The sequence below is a fragment of the Aptenodytes patagonicus genome, chromosome 3, assembly GCF_965638725.1.
Source record: "Aptenodytes patagonicus chromosome 3, bAptPat1.pri.cur, whole genome shotgun sequence".
NCBI classification, from domain to species: domain Eukaryota; kingdom Metazoa; phylum Chordata; class Aves; order Sphenisciformes; family Spheniscidae; genus Aptenodytes; species Aptenodytes patagonicus.
In genome coordinates, this window is record NC_134951.1 from 911,786 (window position 1) to 932,483 (window position 20,698).

Consider the following 20,698-nt stretch of genomic DNA (forward strand, 5'->3'; position numbering starts at 1 on the left):
TGTATTCTCACACGTCTACTAAAGCACGAGTTCAAGCTACAGCCTTTGGCACCGTTGGAGCAGCTATGGTGCCTCTTCTCCCTTCCCAGCCACCGAGCTTTGTGAAAAGCAGGAATGTAGTGATCTTTGTAGCCCCTCCAGCTACTCATTTAAGTTTGGATGAAATTAGTTTTAAAAACTACAGTTCAAAATCAGACCAAAATCAAGAGCCAAGCTTTGTTTCCAAACCTAAAAAATGATAATATCATAGGTGCACCCAACTCCGGACACGCTATTTGACCAGCTTGGTGGAAGTATGTGGGTTTCTGTAGCTAACGACAGAAGATGATACGATCAGCCTCACGTTCAGCCACGTTTAAATTTCCCAGAACAAATAAGCAGGTTCCCATTTGCTGCCTGATCAGGGATGGCTTTTACTGAGAATCCCTAACAAGGCAGGTGCCTCCCGCACTTCAAGTGTCTTCATAGCTCCTCCACTGCACGCCACAGCTGCACCAAATATCAAACAAGCTTCCTGAAAAAGGAGGAATCAATCCAGGTATTAATTTAAATCTGTTGCCATTAAGCATCCTTCAGGAACTGAGTATTTCCCTACAGCAGCCTCCTGGCGCCAAGCTCTGCTATGAAAGCCTCCAACTCTGCCATTAACACAGGAGCCTTGGCTCTGCCCGCACCTCCCCTTCCGTAGTCATACCCTGGAAGGGAAAATGGCACCAAAAATTTGTAGGTTTTTTTGGAAGGTTAGTGTATCTTTGCTTTTTTTAAAGACATTTTTTGCAAAGAAGTCTCTTTTGTTTATGTCCTTCATTATGTATTTCTAAAATCCCTCATGGAACACATGGACTGACACAGACCTGTAACATCTAACAAGAGTCTCATACCAAACAGTCAGGATACCGTTTATTCAAAATGAACATGAGACATCTGAAGGTATTTATTTATTCAAGTGCACCAAACATGCCTAATTCTTTCAGCTTTTGTGCTTTCATTTTATATCTCTGAAGAAAACCTATGTTGCAGGGAAAAAAAAGAAAAAAAACACAAAAAAGAGATTGAGAAGACATTCCTACTGCTTCTTCTGGAGCATTTTTGCTTTTGGAAAGGTGCTCGTCAGACATGCTTCAAAGTACTGGAGCTTAACGGACACGCGAGTGGCAGCAAGTCTAAACTATCTAGCTTGGAAAAAAAACCCAACAAACTGCTATCTGCTTGGATACCAAAATGATATGCTCATCGGTGAGAAGCACTGCAGGAGTCCCCGGGGAATCTCTAAAGCACTTGAGAGCCTCCCAGCGAGTGGGGTGGCAGAGGTGGCACCCAGGGACAGTCAAAGCAGCGCAGCACCGCTGCTCTCCAGCCTCACTGCCACAGCTGATGGAGCAAGACGAGAAAGAGGAAAGGGAGAATAACAGAGAAAGGAAATACGTGCTGCAAAACAGAAACTCAAGAAATGGCTAGCACAGAAAAAAGCCCTTGGGGAAAGCCCCCGGTGCGGTCGCTCCCTTCCTACAGTGAATCACTGACACAGCAGCATCAACAGGCACTGAACAGGGCAAATTTGCCGGTGTGGGTGAATCTGCCCCCGTGCAGAGGGATAACGCACGGCCGCACTGCACAAGCCCATTTTCTTCTTTTGCCGTAAGAGGGAGCTTATCAGGAAAGAAAGTTCCAACAGCACACATTTCTCGAACCAAACTAACCTCCGTGGCTTTGGGGAGCACTGCCAGCCATGCTGGATGTACTGGGCACTCCTGCCCGCACCTCTGCTCCCCCGCATGGACCCTCCTGCCCGCCGGAGCAGGCTCACCCCAGTCCAGCTGGGCTCCCACCCACAACAGGAGGAGGGGTGCCTGAACTGGCAGGATTGGACCTTTTCTTGGTGAAATTCAGCTAATATCCCAAGCCAAAATCCAAGCTCTGCATGTGTGTAGTGCAAAAACAGCCATCCACAGGTTAAGAGAAACAAGAGGCTGTATTTTAGATGAGAGCAGCTGATTTAGCTAGGATCTATGCAAAGAAATGTATGTCCGTATTTCTATCCTCCCCGTCACAAAGCAAAATCTCAGTATTCTCACACATCTGAAGGTCACGCCAGAATCCAGGAGCACAGATTTCAGGACAGTGTATCATCATTGCCCTGCAACACTGCATAAAAGCAAAAGGTTGCTCACCTCCTCTCATAATGTAACAGTACAATGTACTTATAACTTCAGTCTTACCCAAATTGCTTAAAAAAATCCAACCCGCCCCATCAAAACCTTTTAAAGAGCAAAGCACCGGGTAACTTATTTATGCCTTTGAATGTTCTTTGGTGTAATATAGGCCAGAAAATTTTATTCTTGCACGAAGCTTCTGATTTCTAGCTCAACTAAGTAGTTTTGGAGGTTTTTTGCTTTTTTAAATAAAGAAAACATTTCTATCTACAAGGAAATTTCTAAAAAACTTCATGAGGTGTCACAGCAATACTCAACTTCATAAAAAGGAGAACCACACTAAAACACAGAAACAAGTTAAAAAGAAATTAAAAGGAGCATCTGAAAGGGTAAAACGCGTGCCAGTGGCAAAGACATCATTTAAATAAACCATAACAGATTCCTAGAGAAAGTGGTTATCACGTATCAAATATGACTCAAGAGTTAGAAATAAACTTGTCTGGTTTAGGAACAGAGTAAAGGAGACTACTTTAGGTCTTGCAGATCTTTAAATCCCGCAGATTAATAACCTATTAAATTTAACAGGAGGTAGAACCAGCTAGGCTTCCCCGCGGCGGTGGGTACCGGTGGGGTGTCCAAGGAAGCGTGCTACCACCCACACCATCCAACATAGGCGATCCGCGATGAGACAGTTTGCAGGCGTAAGAAGTTATTCTGCATAACGAAAGATTAAACCTGATTGCAAAGAACCGCAAAAGGACCTCACGATACCACGTGAAGGGGCACTAAAACAGCAGATACAGCTCAGTGAAGATAAAAGGCAACATAATGACCAAAGCGAAGAACAACTCTGAATTAGCTATTGCTGCTCAGGAAGAGTTACCACAGATGAAAACATCAACTCAGTGCTCATCAACAGCCAAAAAAAGCAAAGACTTATGATGGAAAGGAATAAGCAAAAAATTGTCAAGAGTTGATAGAAGATAAAGTAAGAGAGAGGACAGACATCATTCTGTGTGTTCACAGAACATGCGTCTTTTGAAGCGTATGGGCATTTCCACCCACCGATCTCAAAAAAGACACACTATAACTGAAAAAGATTCAGAAAATGAAATAAGGATAACCAAGATCGTCTGAGAGTCCTGGCTCTGTCGTCCCAAAGCCTTGCACCAGTTCTCCTGCTACATCGCCTTGTTTCCAAGTGCCGTGGGAGCTGCTGCACCCGAGTGCTGAGCACTGCTGGCAGGTCCACCAAAGGCTGTATTGCTCTGGAACAACTCTCCATAAATTGTTTTCTTTAGAAAAGCATCCCTATATTCAACACAGTCAAGACTGCGGCTTTTAAAAGCCATTCACACAGCTTAAATAAGAGAAGTGTCATGGCTAGTAATGAAGTCAGGTTTGCTCTAAGATGTGAGGCGCATCCTGCTCTGCTACCTGCCAACCAGAATATTTATTTTATTGTCATCTTCTAGATAGTCTTGGTAGCCCCCAAGAAAATAAAAAAGAAAAATCAACATAATGCTGAAAAGAAAAGCAACATGGTATACAGTACAATACATACTAACATGTCTTACTGTCCATCATATTTTTCTTGTTCAGGATGGCCTCTACCACTTAGTATTTAAAAGAAAGCACTTTCTTTTAATATGGAAAAGCGAAGAAAGTTGACTGCAAAGAAAAGAGGTTTCATCTAAGCTCTAATAATCAGCATTCAAATAAATCCTGTGTTCCTTCCCTCTTGGTCACCCTAGCTCGTTACTCATAAGACAAGTAACGGAAATGCTGAGCGCATCACTTAAGCTATGTCAAGGAGGAGTAAGTCATTATACGCCTCTCATCCTGCACCTTCCAAAGGCTGCGAACACGGCGTCTTGTCTGGAGAAGGCAGCGTGGAGCAGGACACGCAGTTACAGTACATTAGTACATTAAGAAAAATTTTAATTTTACTAGGGAATGGTCAGTGCAAAGCAGCTCATGGTTGATTTACGTTCTAAAGCATGAAATTCATGTTTGTCATCTTTGGCAACCGACGTCTGAGACCTAAATACATCCAGAAACATTGCTTTACCTTCCCAGCGCGACATGGAGTAGTATATTTTAACCACCTGTTCCTTGATCCTATTGTGAACCAAGACAGATTAAGGTGGATGCCGAGCTGTACTGCAGCGGACGACCTCCAACAAAGTGAGGGTAATGTCCTTCTGCCCGCTGGCAACAACTCCGCAGCACTGAGCACAACCGCTTGGTTTATTTGTTAATGATATATTCTGACTTTCACCATACAAGAACCATCCGACGACGTGCTCTGATGTACCGCGTACCCCTGCTTTTGACCCATTCCCCAGAATAAAGGTACATTTTGCTTTGGGAAAACTCCCTTCCCACCTGTCCATGACGTTTCAGTATTTCAGAGCGAATAGAGCCTACGGCTCTGTGTGTCCCAAGGGTGATTTATTTCTCTTTATGCCTTGCCCTGACAGCTGAAACGTGGCACTCCAGCAGGTAGCGAGATGAGCAGTCCTATCCTCTGCTTGTGTACAACCAGGCTGCTAAAAACCCATCTCATAACTCACTACCAGCTCACCTCTGCCACCAGCAGCAAAGGTGAAAGCTATAGGGGACAGGAGAGTTTAGTGCCTGGGAGGGTAACGCGAGAAGGTACTGTTATGTACCCTGGCATCTGGCTGTCTCAAAGATCCACCACAGCTACTCGCTCTTGTGTAACTGTAAGCACGGAGGCAATAAAAATGCCCGGCGAGGCGGAGCAGCTCTGCTTGCGTTCACCACAGACCCCGCAGTGCTGACGTACGGGACGCGCTTCCCAGGCAGCCGTCGGTGGCACGCACAGACTGGGAAAGATTTGCCTGTAGATGCAGTATGCTGCCAGCCAGCTTGTGGGATTTAATCCGAGTTGTAAACACAGAAAGGACGTGCTTCAGTTGTCACTCCTGTCATACCCTGCCAGTACGGGTGAAATCCAGGTGGGCTGAAGGCTCCACTGAACGCCTCTTAGTCCAGAAGCAGCTCCATACATCTGCAGCTCCAAAAATTCATTGTCTAGAAATGCCATCCCTGCTTCAGCAAACAAGCACGTTGTTTTTCACAAGTTTATTAAAGGGAACCTTAAGGAGAAAGCCATTTCCCTGCACAACCTGGCAATGCCTTCGTGTGACACTAAGTGGTACGTTCATTAATAATTACAAGTTGCTCACACAAAGGAACACAATCCTCGAGGGAGGGCATTTGAACGGAATGAAAACACTCAGTAACACTACTGACCAGAATTACTTTTCTACTTCACTGAGCATTTCTAATTTACTAATCACTGGAAGTTCATGACTTTCAGTGCATTAAAACCTATGAAAATATGACCTTTATGCTAAAGGTCAAAATGCCACTCCTAAGAAAAATCATCAGTACCAGACAACAAAGAGGAGCAAAATTCCTTTTTTGTATTTATATTGAAACCAGTATCTTCACATTATCTGCATCTGAGTTTTGGGTACCTTTTGCCAGCCGTTTCAGGGTAAGATTTCCCTTCCTTCTCACTTGGGTTCCTAAACCACACACCCTCCTGCCTTTTCAGCCATTCGGTAACGTAGCATATAAAACTTTTATATAAAATGCATACATGTATGTCTACATAAAGATCTCACTAAGAGATACATGTTTTATAAGTGCCCTTGCAGGTTTTTACATAATCTCGTAACATTGGAGGTGTAGGCAAAATAGCCGAACCCCCCCCCTTACTGACCAAGTATTTTGAGAGGATTTGTTAGAAATGAAAATATTTTGGCCAGACTTTCTATAGCTTTCCTTTCAAAGGATGAATTTGGAGTCAGGTTTTACTTCTAAGTGTTTTTAACAATTTGCTCTTTCACAGTGCTTTAAATGCTTAAAATTCTACATAATACTTCTACTTTTGTGATTTGCATTGTGACTCCAGGGAAAGCTCCAGGCAGGGTCTGGTCCACCTGAGCCTCACGCACCGTACAGTAAGAGCACGTTCTCACTCAATGACTCCCCACCGTAAACCTTCCCACCGATGGAAGGGTTTCAGCAGACCCCACCGGTTATTGCAAGTCTTTAACCACTTTAGAAAACCTCTCACAGGCTTCCACTCAGGTGTCCTATTGCATTGGAAAGAAGTTTTGAATAATGTTTCATTTCAGCCAAGAAATTCTGTGCATGACTGAGGAGAAAAGGAAAAAGGAAAGGATCGGATTGAAGGGTGAAGTTACAGCATCAGCAGCTGCACCAACAGCTCTCCGGGAATATCCAGAGCGCTTCATTCAGCCTGCTACCTCTGCCTAAAGGCAAGACTTCACGCTTCTTCACAAAGCTGTGAGTTATGAAGCATACTTATTTTTAACAGAGAGAATAACAACACTATAGTGAATAGACTCTCCCCAACTCAGAGAACAATGTATGTCGCATCCTCACATTTTATTACAGCTTTTTTTTTTTAACTAATTCAGCTTGTAGCATCTAAGCAGACAAGCGGATATCTGAGCAGAATTTTGAAGGAGGAAAGAATTCGGACAACATTGGTCAAATGAATGGGTGCTGAAACTAGAGGCGGGCAAGATGGGAACTTCAGTTTATTGCTAATACAGGATGTAAATATTACAATGCATTGTACAATATAATTGGCTGAGAGGTGCTGATTTCCACTTTTCCTGAAGACAGCATGATATGGCAGTATCTGACAAGATACATTGCCTCCTCAGAGTGGCAAAGACATCAGGATTCAAAACAGAGTGAAATCCACCATTTCCTCCGCCTGGTGCTCTTGCACTACTTCCGTAGAAAATCCAGAATCTAGATATCCTCGAAACATCGCTGAACCATCCAACTTCAGCAACCACCCAGACACAGCAGTGGAGCAAAAACCAGAACTTTACTGTATTAGCTAAGGTTGTAAAATGATTTAATGTTCAACAGTATTCAATAACTAAATATTGCCTGGTATATGAGGGAGAGGAGTCCAAAACAGGACAGAAGAAAAGAGCGCAGTGGCTGAAGCCCAAGCCCTAAGGGACCCGTCAGGTCACATAACAGGCTTTAACCTCAGAGATTCTGTGCTCATTCCTAGTCAGTGTTGTATCCAAAAGCATCAAAAGAGGCCAGAAATAAAAGGTGCAATCTTCTTGGGAAAGCTGGGGGATGGCAGAGAAAACCTGGAAGAAATAGATTCACTGTTCCTGGGCGTGAAGCACAGTGTGCTGGTCTGTGACTTGTGTCAAGGCCTTAAATACAGACACTTAATTACAGGTACCTTCTCCCCTTCGGTTCCTGCAACAGTAAATCAGCACTGGCGTCACCAGTTCAATCCATGAGCACAAATAGTAAAGGCAGATTTTAGGCTCCCGTAACAGCCTGTCTTTATAAGGCAACAGATGCGATGAGTAAAAACCTCCAAGTCCTTCACACACACAGACCACGTTAAAACCATCACTCCTGAAAAGGAAAATTACCTTTCCTTTTCCATCTGCTTTTCTTCCCATCTTTGTTACTGCACCTGTCGCTGCTGCTGCTGCTGCTGCTGCTGCTGTTCTCAGAGCTCTGAGAGTCGGACTGGGCATCACTGCTCTCCTCTGAGCCATCAGAGAGCTCCTTCAACCCGTCTGGAACATCCTTCTGCAAATGGAAGAAACAGATACAGTCACACACCCCGCAATAAACTCTCCCAATTAACAAAATTCTTAAAAGTAGCGGTTTTCTTCATTTACCAAGCACTGATTGTGGATTTTTTTTATGCTTCAGAGCAATGTCAGAACTGCTTAGCCACTGGCCTCAAACACGCACACTGCCTTCTGCGAGTCCATATAAAATACTTAACACAGTGCCCAGCTGGCACGTCTTTTACACCGCCCTCATCATCACTTCGCAGGTATGCTCTTCCTTAACTTCTTCTCCATCCCTAATCACTAACTCCAATACGCTCCCCACTTTACGAGAAACCCAGTCAATTTTTGAACTTCATGACAGAAGAAAAACAGTTTGACGGCTCAGTGTCCCACGGTCCCAGGTAACGTTCTTTTTCCAACCAGGTCCACAGCAGCCCCTGGCCTGCCGGCACAGGTCCTTGCAAAAATGGACCTGGCAGGTGTTTCTGTGTGGTGAAACATCTGCGCTGCCAAAGGCTGCAGTGGTGGGTTCACATCCATTCATCTACGTGGTTTTAGGCTGGTAACAGCCAGCAGAGAACCAGCAGCGGTTTTCACCCTGTCCACACCTAAACCCAGACTGCCCTCTAGTGATTATCCCGCCGGATTCAGATTTTAACCTACATTGCAGATTAATGCTAGTTAGTGACAACAAACCGTTTTCCGCTGATGAGATCTTTAGTTGTGGTCGTTAATGTCACCACTGTCCAACCACCCAAAACTGCTCTGGACACCTCGCAGAGGCGCTGAGCCAAGAAGGGCAGGACAGCGGCCGGAGGCACCAGCTCATCCCCACCTGACACTGGCCATCCCCATCCCCGCTCCTGGCCCATCACCTCGGCCGAGTCATACGACACACCTGAAATTACGCTGTTGTCCTTAAGTCCTCATTAGTAATGTAACTGAAACCTGTAAATGTTTACTGTACAAGGCAAACAGGACAATGGTCGCAACAGCTGGACAAACAAATAGGGCTGTGTGCATCAGATGGCAAAAAATCCTTCTGTTAATACCCACTGGAAAGAGTAAATCAAAACACGTCTCCCTTTAACTGGAGACAATTGATTTCTTATCCTTTCTCTGAAATTAGAGCTATGACTAATTTCCACATGTAAGGCCAAAAAGTACTTAAGACGACACAAGTGTTATCAATTCAATTAATTCCAGATTTCTTCCATCAGCAAGGTGAACTAATAGCTTCAGATATTCAATTGTATTTTCATCCTCCACTTCAGAAATAAAGTTTTTAACTGCACATTAAAAGTTACTTGTAAACCACAGCGGAAGAGAAAATATCACCAAAAGCAGGGGAAAAAAATCTTTCTATCTGTATCAAGCGTCACCAAAGTTGACAATGATTAAGCTTGCATATCCCTAATGCTGGCACTCCCTTCATTAAACCTCCTTTATAGCTTAACCTTTGGAAAGATAATTTAGTCACCTGAGATGCAGTAATCACACATTTATCTATTTCAGTTTTTTCAAGATGTCTCTTTCTAAGTCTTCTGCTGAGAGAAGATGAAGCCTCGGCGTGGGGTGCCTTCACCTCCTGCCAGGTAAGTAGGAACACACGAGCAGCTGGAAAGCCTGGACTTCTTGGCTTTTCCTGACTTGGCATTTCTGGTGGGAGGGGGTAAAGATGAGGGAGCCAGACTCTTCTCAGTGGTGCCCAGAGAAAGGGAGACAGGCAACAGGCACAAACTGAAACACATAAATTCCACTTCCACGCAAGTAAAAACTTCTTTACTGAAAGAATGAGGAAGCACTGGAACAGGTTCCCAGAGAAGCTGGGGAGTCTCCATCCTTGTAGGAGTTCAAGACTAGATCATGACTGGCCGCGGTCCTGAGCTGCCTGCTCTAGTTGATCCTGCATTAAACGGTGGGTTGGACTAGACAATCTCCAGAGGTCCCTTCCCACCACCACCATCCTGCAATTCTAACCTCCCCTCGCTTCCGCAGACAGCAGCCACGTTAGCCAACAAAGCCCATACAATGTCAACGGCTTTCCTTCCAGCTGGGCCTCTTCCTACCAGTGAAAGATTTTCATCAGTATCTTCTGATGCGGTGTCCACCGCCTGCACTGTGGATCCTGCGTTCTCTCGAAATTTCCATGCAAGATGTCAGTATAAGATTTCCATTACCATCAACTCCTGCATGCACCTGCAGCTCACCCTATTGCAAGTTCTGCTTTCGAAGCAGAAGTGAACTCTCAACTGCAGAACCGTCTTCTCCAGACTATACTTGTTCTTCTTTCAGTAAGTGAACTTATTCCTTTTAATCAAATAAAATTTGGTCTCTTAGCTATCAGTCCTATAAATGCATCTGGTAAGATGGCGTGCACTGGTTCTAGTATCTGTGCTAAAAGTTGAACTAGTCAGACTTCTCCAAATAGCACGTTAAAAATATTCCTCCAGACTGGAATCTTTCAGGCTGCTGGCGAACAGTAAATGCCCCACATAGCGTGGAAAAAATCAAAGGTAAATGCGTAAGAGCAGAACTACAACACGATCATCCGAACAGGGACAGACGCTATTTTGTATTCAACATTAGCAATGAATTTGGGACCAACAAACCTGAAGAAGGCAGGCAGAAACACAACCAAAAATCATCAAGCATAAAAACACTGAGAGGTCTACGTGAAGGTCAATGAACCGACGTACCAGACTTCCAAACAACGCGCCTTGCAACAACTCGACACGGCTGGTGGTTGCTGGGATAAAGGCAAACCTCAGTGCAAGCAGGGGCCGCGTGGTTGCTGCCGTGCCATGGGACTGGGAGCTCACGTGCTGCACCGAGAGCAAGCGTGGCTGAAGGAGGGGGACAAGGGAGCATCTGCAGCCGCTCAGCGTCCCTCCTCGGGCAAAGACACCCCCAGCATTCCCACCTCGATGGCAGTGATGCAGAGGAATCCAAGAGAGAAACAAGGGCATCCAGAAGCGAAAAAAGTCTGAGACAAATATACACAATGTGTGCGTGCCTCGCACATCGGTCTTGTTTAGATTTTTCTATTTTACTTTTTACGTCTTTGATCTTTTCTCTCTCAACCTCCTGCCAAAATGACTCCAGTTTCTCAGCGCCAGCATATCAATTTTCAGTCTAAATCCTACAAGCGTCCATGGAAGGTGAGAGCATCAGCTTCATTAACGTTATCCAGTCATGGGTCTTTTCAATGCAAAGTACAGGGGGAAGCAATAAATAAAAATAAACAGAGACACAAACTGGATAAGCAGCAGGTACCAGAGACAACGCCAAAGACCAAGAGGCTCCAGTCACTAACTGATGGGCCACCAGGACCCTCCAGAGAGCTCTGAAGAGGGCCAACAGGAACTTTGTAAGTAATACGATGGGGAAACAAGAGGAAAATGAGGATTTGGGATATTGGGGGGGGGCGGGGGGAGCTGAGGGATGATGCAAAGCTTATAAAGGAAAGTTGAGGGGAAGAGGGTGGGGGAGGATCCAAGGGGGGGGGGTGGGGGGGGTGGGGGCGGAATCACATCCCCAAAGCTCACCCCACACAAGCAGCCTTCGCAAACCATGAAAAATACCACATTACAAGAAACTCAAATACCAGAAGCTACCAGAAATTCAGCACTTTTGCTACAACTATTTAAAGGTCACGGTAATTTGTTTTATTCTGTAGTATTTGGGAGTACTTGGAGTTAATTTTCCCCAGGGGACCAAGCAGACTGTTCAGGCTGTACGAGAAGCGACCAACAAACACATCCTCACTAGGGCAAATGCAGCTCGCCTCAAGATTTAAAGTTGCCCGAGCAGAGCACCACTGGCTGATTTGGGGTGTTACACGTCCCTTCAGGGGTAGAGCAAGTCCGGAGCATCTAACCGTTTTTAAAGAGATTAAGTGTTATTCTTTGCTTCCCCCTCCCCTTGCAGAGCTTGGCTATTATCTCTAGACCGCTGAAGCGGTCATTTTGGGATTCAGTTTGCTGTTCGTATCATTGCTGTCAAGCACGAGTGTGCCCAAAGTTGTACGCCCCCCACATCCACCCTGCTTGCTGCTGCCAAAAATACACTGCACCTAGCAAAAGAGAAGCCTGTCCATCAGCTCAGGACCCGACCGCACCAGTCCTTAAACAAACCTTTGCAGCTTAGTCGAGAAAGCAGTCGTGTTTCTTGAGAACTGCAAACCATGCCTTGTGCGCTCTGCTTTGGGGGAGTACCTGTTCACCACTGTGAACAGGCTCATCACGGAGACCAGAGTGCTCGGTGCATTGCAAATCACTTCTGACTACTATAATAATTAGACAAGGTTTAGGGAAAGGAGATGATTAGGTACTTGGAAACAAAGAGGAAAAAAAGAGAGGAAAAATAAAATCGCATCAATAAAAATTAATGTGAATTTTAGTTCAACTGCTAGCTGCCATTAGGAATTTTCCTCTGGAGCATCTCCTGGCCACCAGCATTAAGCAACACCTCCAGAAACACTTAATCCTTTGAACATTATTTCGCAGAACTGACATACACCTCGGTTATGATTCTCGAATCTGTTTTACATATCTTTATCATCAAGTCTAACAAAAAAGTAAAGGGAGATCCTAGCAGCCTTCCAGTCTCCTTACTACTAAGTTCAGCGATACCATAATCGAGTTCAGTGAGCCAGCAAAACCGCAAGTGCAACTTTGCTTCACTCACCAAATATTTTACCAGAAGCTTTCTCTTTTAGGAAGTGTGATTTACCGGACACCTGGCTCTCCTCTCCACTGCGGTGTAACAACGCATCGCTTGGGGAACGGTCAGCCCTGTTCTTCAAAGCTTTCTATTTCTAATTGCTACCTAAGCCATCATGTTTTGTTAATCATGGATCCTCCAAAGGATTTCTCATTCAACGCATCATCTTCACAATTCCCAGGCTCCTCCTGGTACTGCACTGGGACTAAACATGGCAAAGGGGACCTGGGATTGGTGCAGCAGGGCTCAACGTCTCCCTCTTTCCTGGCATTCTGGGTTTCTCGCTGCTCCATGGAAGATACCACCTCCAGATGACACAGCCCCAGGGAAGGAAAGCTGGCAACAAAACTGACATGTCTTTAGGTACGCAGGACACAATGCGCCTTTGGAATAACTCAGCAGCTAGTCTAGCCTCCCAATTAATACAAATCATTATCTTTAATCAACTTACTCCTACACGGACTTAAATAATATTGGAGTTTTGCTGAAGCTTAACATTAGGAAATATAATCAGTCTTAACTTGCAGATCCCATGAGCAAAACAAACTGAACTACCACCGTAACTCTGACAGTCTGTTTTGTTGTTCAAATGCATACTTAAACTTGGCTTTGCTTAGATTTACTCTCTAGACATTTGAGTTTGCTGATGATCTACCCCACTAACAACGTACTTGCAATCTTTCAAAAGGGACTTTTTTTTTTTTCTTTACATCTTGAATTATATTGTTCTTCTCTGAAACTTTTCAGCACAGCTTTGCCACATCATGACACAGAATTCACTGACAATGACTCAGTAACTTGTCTACTACCAGATCTAAATCTTTTCCCAAGTCATAATGTTCTGACAAAACACTGCTTTCCCAGCCTGGAGTTAGGGTCTACGTTCTTTATTCCTAAAATGTAAAACTTTATACTTTTCTGTGCACAAATAAGCCCAGTTTATCAGCAAACAGATAACTACTTTCCCTTCATTGTTGGTTATCTCTCTGACAGTCCTTACCTTAAACGCACATGTTATCAAAATGGTGCTTTATGTCCTTTCACTTAGATGCACCGAAATCAGGTCAACCTCTGCTTGGTACAACGATCTTCAAAGTAAGAAGTTTGCCAGATGTCTTGCAATGGCATTTTTGGAAGCTCTAAAGATGTTTTACTCTGCTGGCACGTCAGCACCAATGCACTGCTCCCAGAGTGACGTCCTCTGTTGTCACGTTATATACAAGTGCTCAGGGAACAATGTGCTTTTCCCGTTTACAGGGTGGAGGGAGGAGACAGCGAGAACGGGATTCAACTTAGCTAAATTTTTGACAATGACAATGAGGACATCTTTTTCTGGGCAATTCTTAGTTGATTCCCTCAGTAAACTAACTGGCACTTTTAAAGCCGTTTCTCTCATATTTTGAATATTTTAGGATGAGACCAATGTCCTCTTAGAAGTTATTATTTCTCTCTATCGAACATGGAGTGAGACAAGGAAAGCGGTTCCAGCAGAGACTCCTACACCGGAGAGGTCTACGTGTAGGGAGAGGAATCCTATCTTATGGCACAGTCTTCAGAGTCAAATTTACAGAAAAATCAAGAACAGTGTGAGCAGGCTTCGTTCTAGTAGTTTAACCGGGGAAAAAGGTTTCAAATAAAGATTATTTTTAAATATGCCAATTAGGTAAATAAAGGAATCTACATGGTTTTCCTACAAATGTTCTCCAACTACTAGACACAGACTGAGGATAAGGTAATTTTTCATTTCTAGATACAAGTTGAGATCAGTGAAGATGCTTTTAGGGCTAAAATTTCATTACAATTTTAATTACTCTTTCATTTCTGGGATAAAAATGTGAATAAACCCCAGCACCTTCGGTTGTCCTTTCAGCACACAGGTGCTCACTAGCAAGCATGAAGACTTAGTGTTCGCATGTGGAGGTAAACTTTACGCTACATTCATGCAATTGAGGAACAGTTCCCTCTTCAGGATTATCCTAATCCAACATATTTTTAAATGGATAAAAGTCACCTGAGCATTCAAACAAGATTCCCCAGCCGAGCCACTTACCTTCAGCGTGTACACTCCCATGCGCCCCGGGACCTTATAGAAAATGCCCTCTTCCCCTCGGGAGTTTGTATGTAACATAGCATTCAGGCATGCAAGAGGAGAAGTCCCACTGAAAACAAAAACACAAGGTTAATGTTTGAATGTATTTGGTCAGTGTTAATCTTCTGCTGGGAGACAACCACGGCCCCTCACCTGACCATCACGCATGCAGAGGCAGAGAGATTCCAGATCCAACTTCTATTCCCAAGGAGAATACAAGTTGAAGCTGCCATAGTAAGCAACAGTGAAACCAGTCCACGTACCCACGCTCCAGTTCCAGAAAAGAAAAAAAAGCAAACAAAAAAGCCCCCAAGCTCAGGCTCCCCAATACTTCTTTGTCGAACATCAAAACTGTCACGCATTTTTAAAGCTCTAGATATTTAACGTTGCTCATCTGAAACTCAGAGCAGATTTGTTGTGAGCTAACTACTGACTGCAGAGATATTTTAAGTTTGAGGTTTTTTTAAAGAAAACCCACAGCATACTGAATTAAGAGTTGTGGGATAAAGAATGGAAACCAATTATGCAATTTCCTCTGAAAAGAGTGGAGATCTTTGATCCCAGCCAGGAGAACCGAGACAGAAGATCCATCTTTTCACCGGTGCTGGTGGGGGTTTCTTTGTTTGGTTTTTTAAACCCAAACCGCTGTAGACAGAAGCAAAATCAGGTGGACGCAGCAAGACAGGTGACTTTTGTTCCCACTGCAGGGTCAGGCTGATCATAGCCTCTACTAAATAGGTATCCTGGCTCACAAAGCATATTGATATCAAGCACAACCCCTGCACAGAAATTAAGCGAGAGGTTTTCGTCTCCCAACACCCTGTCACAAAGGCTGGAACCAGAACCATCAAATCCACTAAAATCCTAAATTTGTGACTGATTAACTGAAATCCCTGAGCAGGAGATACAGCTGTTTGTCTGTAGTAAGTTTTGCTATGAACATTCAAACAAACCTGCATCAAAAGCAGTGAAATAAGCCCTGGGAGGAAAGGGAAATAAAGGCGAGGGCGAGCACAGCCCTCCGACGATTCGGGCAGGGCACATGCACTCCAAGTTCTGCCTAAGAGCAGCAAAACAGCTCAGCTGCATTACTGACGCCTAGTACAAGGAGAAGCCAACATCCTGAAATAGGTCCGGTCTCCTTTGCCCCAGTGCGTACAAGCTAACAGGTAGGAGACCCTGCAAGGAACACCGGCCAGCTATGGCGGCTCACGAACCACAGGAGAAATACCATTACAAGAGGAGGACTAGTATTTATGTTGCTAGACCCGATCCTACCTGTGCTGACTGCTAGACAGATGTACAGCGAGACACCGGTCCCCGTTGGAGGGACCGCCGCTGCCGGCGGGGAGCCGGCAGGGCACCATCCTGATGCCCCCTGCCCATGGCACCGCAGACCAGGATCCTGCAGGCTGCTCGCTCCTCCAGTTGAGAAACAGGCTTAGAGAAGTACTCGGGCTTCTGTGGGAGCTCTGCGGTTGTACTGGGGCACCCCAGGGCTCGGGCACAAGCCTAAGCAGGGGCACGCAGTCGTCCCCCACCAGCAGAGATCTCTGTGGGATTGCAGCCCACAGTCAGACCAGATGACCTCCTTCAAACCTACGTTATTCCATGCAAAGGGTCAGAAAACAGCCTCTGCAGCATCTCCGCTCCGCAGGATCTTATGCTTTCTGAGTTTTTGCCAGCATCATTTGTTAATAAATAGTAGTGAAAACAGTGATGAGGAGGGAATTTTCTAAACCCCAGCCCAAAGCTCATCTGACCGCCTTAGCAGACGGCTCAGTCTGATGCTCAAGCAAAAACCAGCAGCACTGGAGGAAGCAGCGGAGCCTCAAGCATGCCAGGGACCACCCACTGGTCCTGTTTTGGTTCTTACATGGCAAAAATCAGTTTCATTCAGGTGCTCTTACACTGACCCAGCAACTCCTCCACCTAACAAACGTCTTTTGGAGACACAGCCAACCATGATACAACAGAGAAATCAGTAACGTGAGCATCTCGCTTTACTCCCTGCCAGGAGTTCGTGCCCATCTTCAGACATGGCGTTATCTAGGTTGACATTCCAGCCAGAATCCCTACCACTGAATATAAGCTTCTCCTAAATACATTTGCACACAGTAGACAACCTCTCCTCATGACCTCCTTGACTCCCCCCGCCGAAACCAGCTCTTGGCTCATCACTCCCTGCCGCTCCCATAGCTTTTCTGTGCACCTTCCCCAATGGTGCAGCAGCTCCTACAAACGTGAACAACGCAACTGAAAGCAACTCTTCTCACACTAGCTTCACCGAGGCTATGCGCTAACTTCACAAGGCTAATCCTCTTCTCCAGAAAGCCACAGGGTCTCCCTGGAAGCTATAATTCAGTGTGATTTCCTACAGCAACCCCAAATTGTTTCCAAAGGCATTGCTCCCCAGAGTATACCCTTCCCCTCTTCACATCTTTGCTCCTGGATGTGATTTCTGCATGCAAGGACTATGCGAGAACTGCACGCAAGTATATTTTATACAGGCCCAGCTGTATCTGGCAGTATAAACAATATACCTGTCCTTCTCCCATCAACGTTCATCATCATCCCTCCTATCACTGCATCTAAAAAATTATCATTGTATACTTCTTTCCAGATCACTAATAGCATGTTGAATAGCACTGAACACACCGAAGCATTCCCACGTTCAGGAAGCTCTGGGGCAGCGAGGAGAGCTCTGCCACGTACCTGACCTTTAGCTCACGGAGTACATTCCTTTTAAAAACTGTATCAGAGCAAAATATCAATGTTAAGCCAAGCATCTAACAAAGTCTAGGCAGAGCTGCGCTTTGGAAGCTCACCAAGGAATGAAGCCTTGGCAGGACCAATCTTTACAAAAGCTATACTGGTCTGGCATCTGCACAGCTCGTACTGAATTGATTCCATTGTTTAACAGCTTATCCACTATTTTTGCTTTATTTTTTTTCCTCATGTTTACCCATCTATAGTTACGTGTCTTCCTCTACAGGCTCTTCTAGAAAGCTGGCACAAATGTAACACTATTCTAGCCTTTCATAAAGCTTACTGTGAAAATTTTGGAAGCTAAAAATCAGTTGACAAGTCCCACCTAACTTTCAAAAAAAAAAGGGGGGGGGAGGAGGGTTCGATTTGGGTATAAGATGCACGGTCTTCACGTCGTATTACATCCTTTCTGCCTCTATGAGTGAGTACTCATAAGCACTCGAACCTTTCCTATACTAATCATCTTATTTTCATGACTATCACTCAATTTCAGCCACCACCCTGGGTGCAGGGTGGCAGCTCGTGCTTCTGAACAGACTCCCCCAACACAGCTGCAGAAGAACAGGAGGGCGGCTGCTGCCGCAGGGTTACGTGAGCTGCCTAACCAGCAGCTTCCAACTTCACTGATCTGGACCTTGATTTGACAGACAAACCTCCAAACTGGGGGGAAAAAAAAAACCCCATACCCAAAAAGATATTTCAAAACAAGCCAAGAGGCTCACCCCAGAATTCGGATGAAGCCCTAACCAGCAGGGCTGTACTAAACCTGCATCCCAAGGGAAAGCACTTTGGGCATTTTTCTTTGATGAAAGGTGTTGCTGCATTACTACAACCCCTGACCCACAGCTCTGATAGTTTGCTAACAAGTAAACGTGCAGTGAGACTGTGGTTACGTTTATTTTTGGAGATGAAACTTGTTCTCCTCTGAATGGAAAGATTTCATCCCTTGCTTGTTCTTTGCTGCCGCTTTGCTCAGAATCCCCCAATATTCACTTAATACTTTTTCCAACTACCTGCGTTTTGCACCCAGCCTACCTTTTGTTATTTTAAATGCAATAGCTGCCTAAAAATAGCCTTAGGAACCAGATGTTATTATGCCATTTATTTTATTGCTGCCTTTTTTTTTTTTTTTTTAAACGAAGGCCTCTCCGTTTGCCAGGAACACACATGGGATCATCAGCCGCATCTGACAGTTCCTGTCATTCCACCTCAAAACCAGTAGTTCAAGAAGCAGATGAAGTGAAAGACAAGTTCCTGCCCGCTCCAGATTCATCATTACCTACTATTTCACTTCAGTCCCTTCCATCCCGCCCAAATCCGTACTGCTCTGCAGGCAGAGCCACAGTCGGTCTCTGATACTGCTGACCATCAGCTTCCATTAACGTGACCGCTAACGGACCAGTCCTTTTGGAGGTCTCAGAACAGGATTCATCCTTCAGAAAAGTGGAGCTCAGCAAGACTATGACATGACTAGTTCGTAACTGCTACGCTCCTTCATGTCCCCTTTTGGGAGGCTGTATCGAATCTGTTAGGCATCAAGCCCCTAACTCGCTTTGTAAAGCTTCTGAACTGAAACATTCTCCAGCTTTGTGATCACGGTCATCAATCACCCTGGGCTCTAAATAAGCTCAAGTTGTGGTTCTTGGCTTGAAGATGAGGGGTTTGAGGTGCAGATGCACAAACCTTCTCAGTTTACAGGGGCAGGAATTACATTACTGCTTTTGAGGAGAGTCTCATTGCAGGCTCCTGTTCTACCCGTTCTCTACAGCAAACTGGCTCACCAGCTTACTGCAGTATGGACAGACAGCATGGGCACAGTCACGGTGGAAGGAGAAAGAAGAAGGGTATATCCACACTCATTAACATCAAATTCTCCCAAAGAAACCTGAACAAACATTACCCCTTCTACCAGCTCCCCTCCATCACCTTCCTACAGCTAATGCTCACAGAGTTCAGAGACTGCTTTGCCCCTCCTGCCCCCTTCTCCGTGTAGGGCTGTTTTCATTTCATTATTTGATTAAGAATCTTCCAAAATGAGCTAAGACCAATTATTACTTTTCCCACTCTGTAAAATTTCCGTATTCCCCTGTCCTCACAGGCTACCCTGTTTTCACCCAATATTAACAACGACTGCTACAGAGAGGTGATAGGCAGCAAAGGGATCTCACTCTCATAGTTAAATGCAAGGTCAAAATATTTGTCCAGATGCTGGCAATTTGGTGCAAATGACTATTAAAAGCAGAGCTATTTCCTACCCTAGCAGTTTAGGAACAGAGGTTGAATTTGAATGTGAGCAGCACAGCACCCTACAAAACCTCTAGGGCCTCCTTCGATACTACAGATAGGCTGTGGGTTTTGGGGGTTTTGTTTGGTTTTGGAAACAAGGGAAGGCTTTCGAATCAAAATTGCATTTTCTTCTACTAACTTGGTTTGCGATGTTCTTATCTGGGATGTGATGCACCCTGTTTAACAAAGCAGCGGGTACAACTCCAAACTCAAGTTTTATGGCACCCAGCCAGAAGTTTTTTTTACATAAACCAATGCACTTGAACTAAGATGCTTCATCTAGACAGGGCACACAGGATTTTACTGAACTGCTAGGGTTTCCCTCAGGAACTAGCTACTATACGAAGAGTTAGAGATGTTTTATTAAAATTAAAACATGACGTCACACCCTGTATTTTTACAGCTGATTAAGCAGAGTTCCAGTGCTCATTCCAGCAAGTTTTTCAACCCAGATAAATATTTTTACATCACACATACTAACAAATAGTGCGAAAAACGTATTTTCCCCCATTAGGCTTATGCGTAACTGGGAGGTAGGGTAAGAATTACTGAGCTGGCAGGTTTAGTGAAGAGCTGGTAGGGGGTTCACTGCTCGGTCTCTGCCTAGGGAAAAGCTTCAGTTTGAGCTGGTTCGTGCACGTGCTGCTCCTGCCGCTGGTGAGCTGGGGTAGCTGCTTTCAGCTCCTGCTTTATTCCGTGCTTCAATGAAGGGAAGAGCAAAATTTAAGTTTTCCAGACCCTGCCTCCCTTGTAACTCGGCTTGTGCCAACAGTAGAGGCACTCCCCCTGCACAAGCTCGATCTGCCTGGACTGTTTTCATCCTGAATCTCATTTGTGCACTGAAAACAGATTACATGCACAATCAAGATACCGTAACTTTATCCAACTGTCAAGTAATGCAAGCCCTTTTCAGATATATTCAGATATTTCAGTAGTTTATGTCAGTAATGTACTTCTGTTTCATCAGGCCACTTTCCTGACAACAAAAGCATTTTCCTGACGAAAACAGGATAAATTCCTGATACAGAAAATAATTGACCCGG

General features: G+C 44.8%; 1 protein-coding gene across 2 annotated transcripts in view; it reads right to left on the reverse strand.

The window, feature by feature from the left end:
- Positions 1-20,698, reverse strand: part of ASXL2 (ASXL transcriptional regulator 2) — a 122,386-nt gene that overhangs the window by 55,284 nt on the left and 46,404 nt on the right. For both annotated transcript variants that reach the window (XM_076332469.1, XM_076332470.1), the window contains exons 3-4: positions 14,562-14,670; positions 7,634-7,796 (exon numbers count right to left, since the gene is read on the reverse strand). In XM_076332469.1, coding sequence (XP_076188584.1) covers positions 7,634-7,796; positions 14,562-14,670 — 272 coding nt within the window. The remainder of the gene's footprint in view (positions 1-7,633; positions 7,797-14,561; positions 14,671-20,698) is intronic.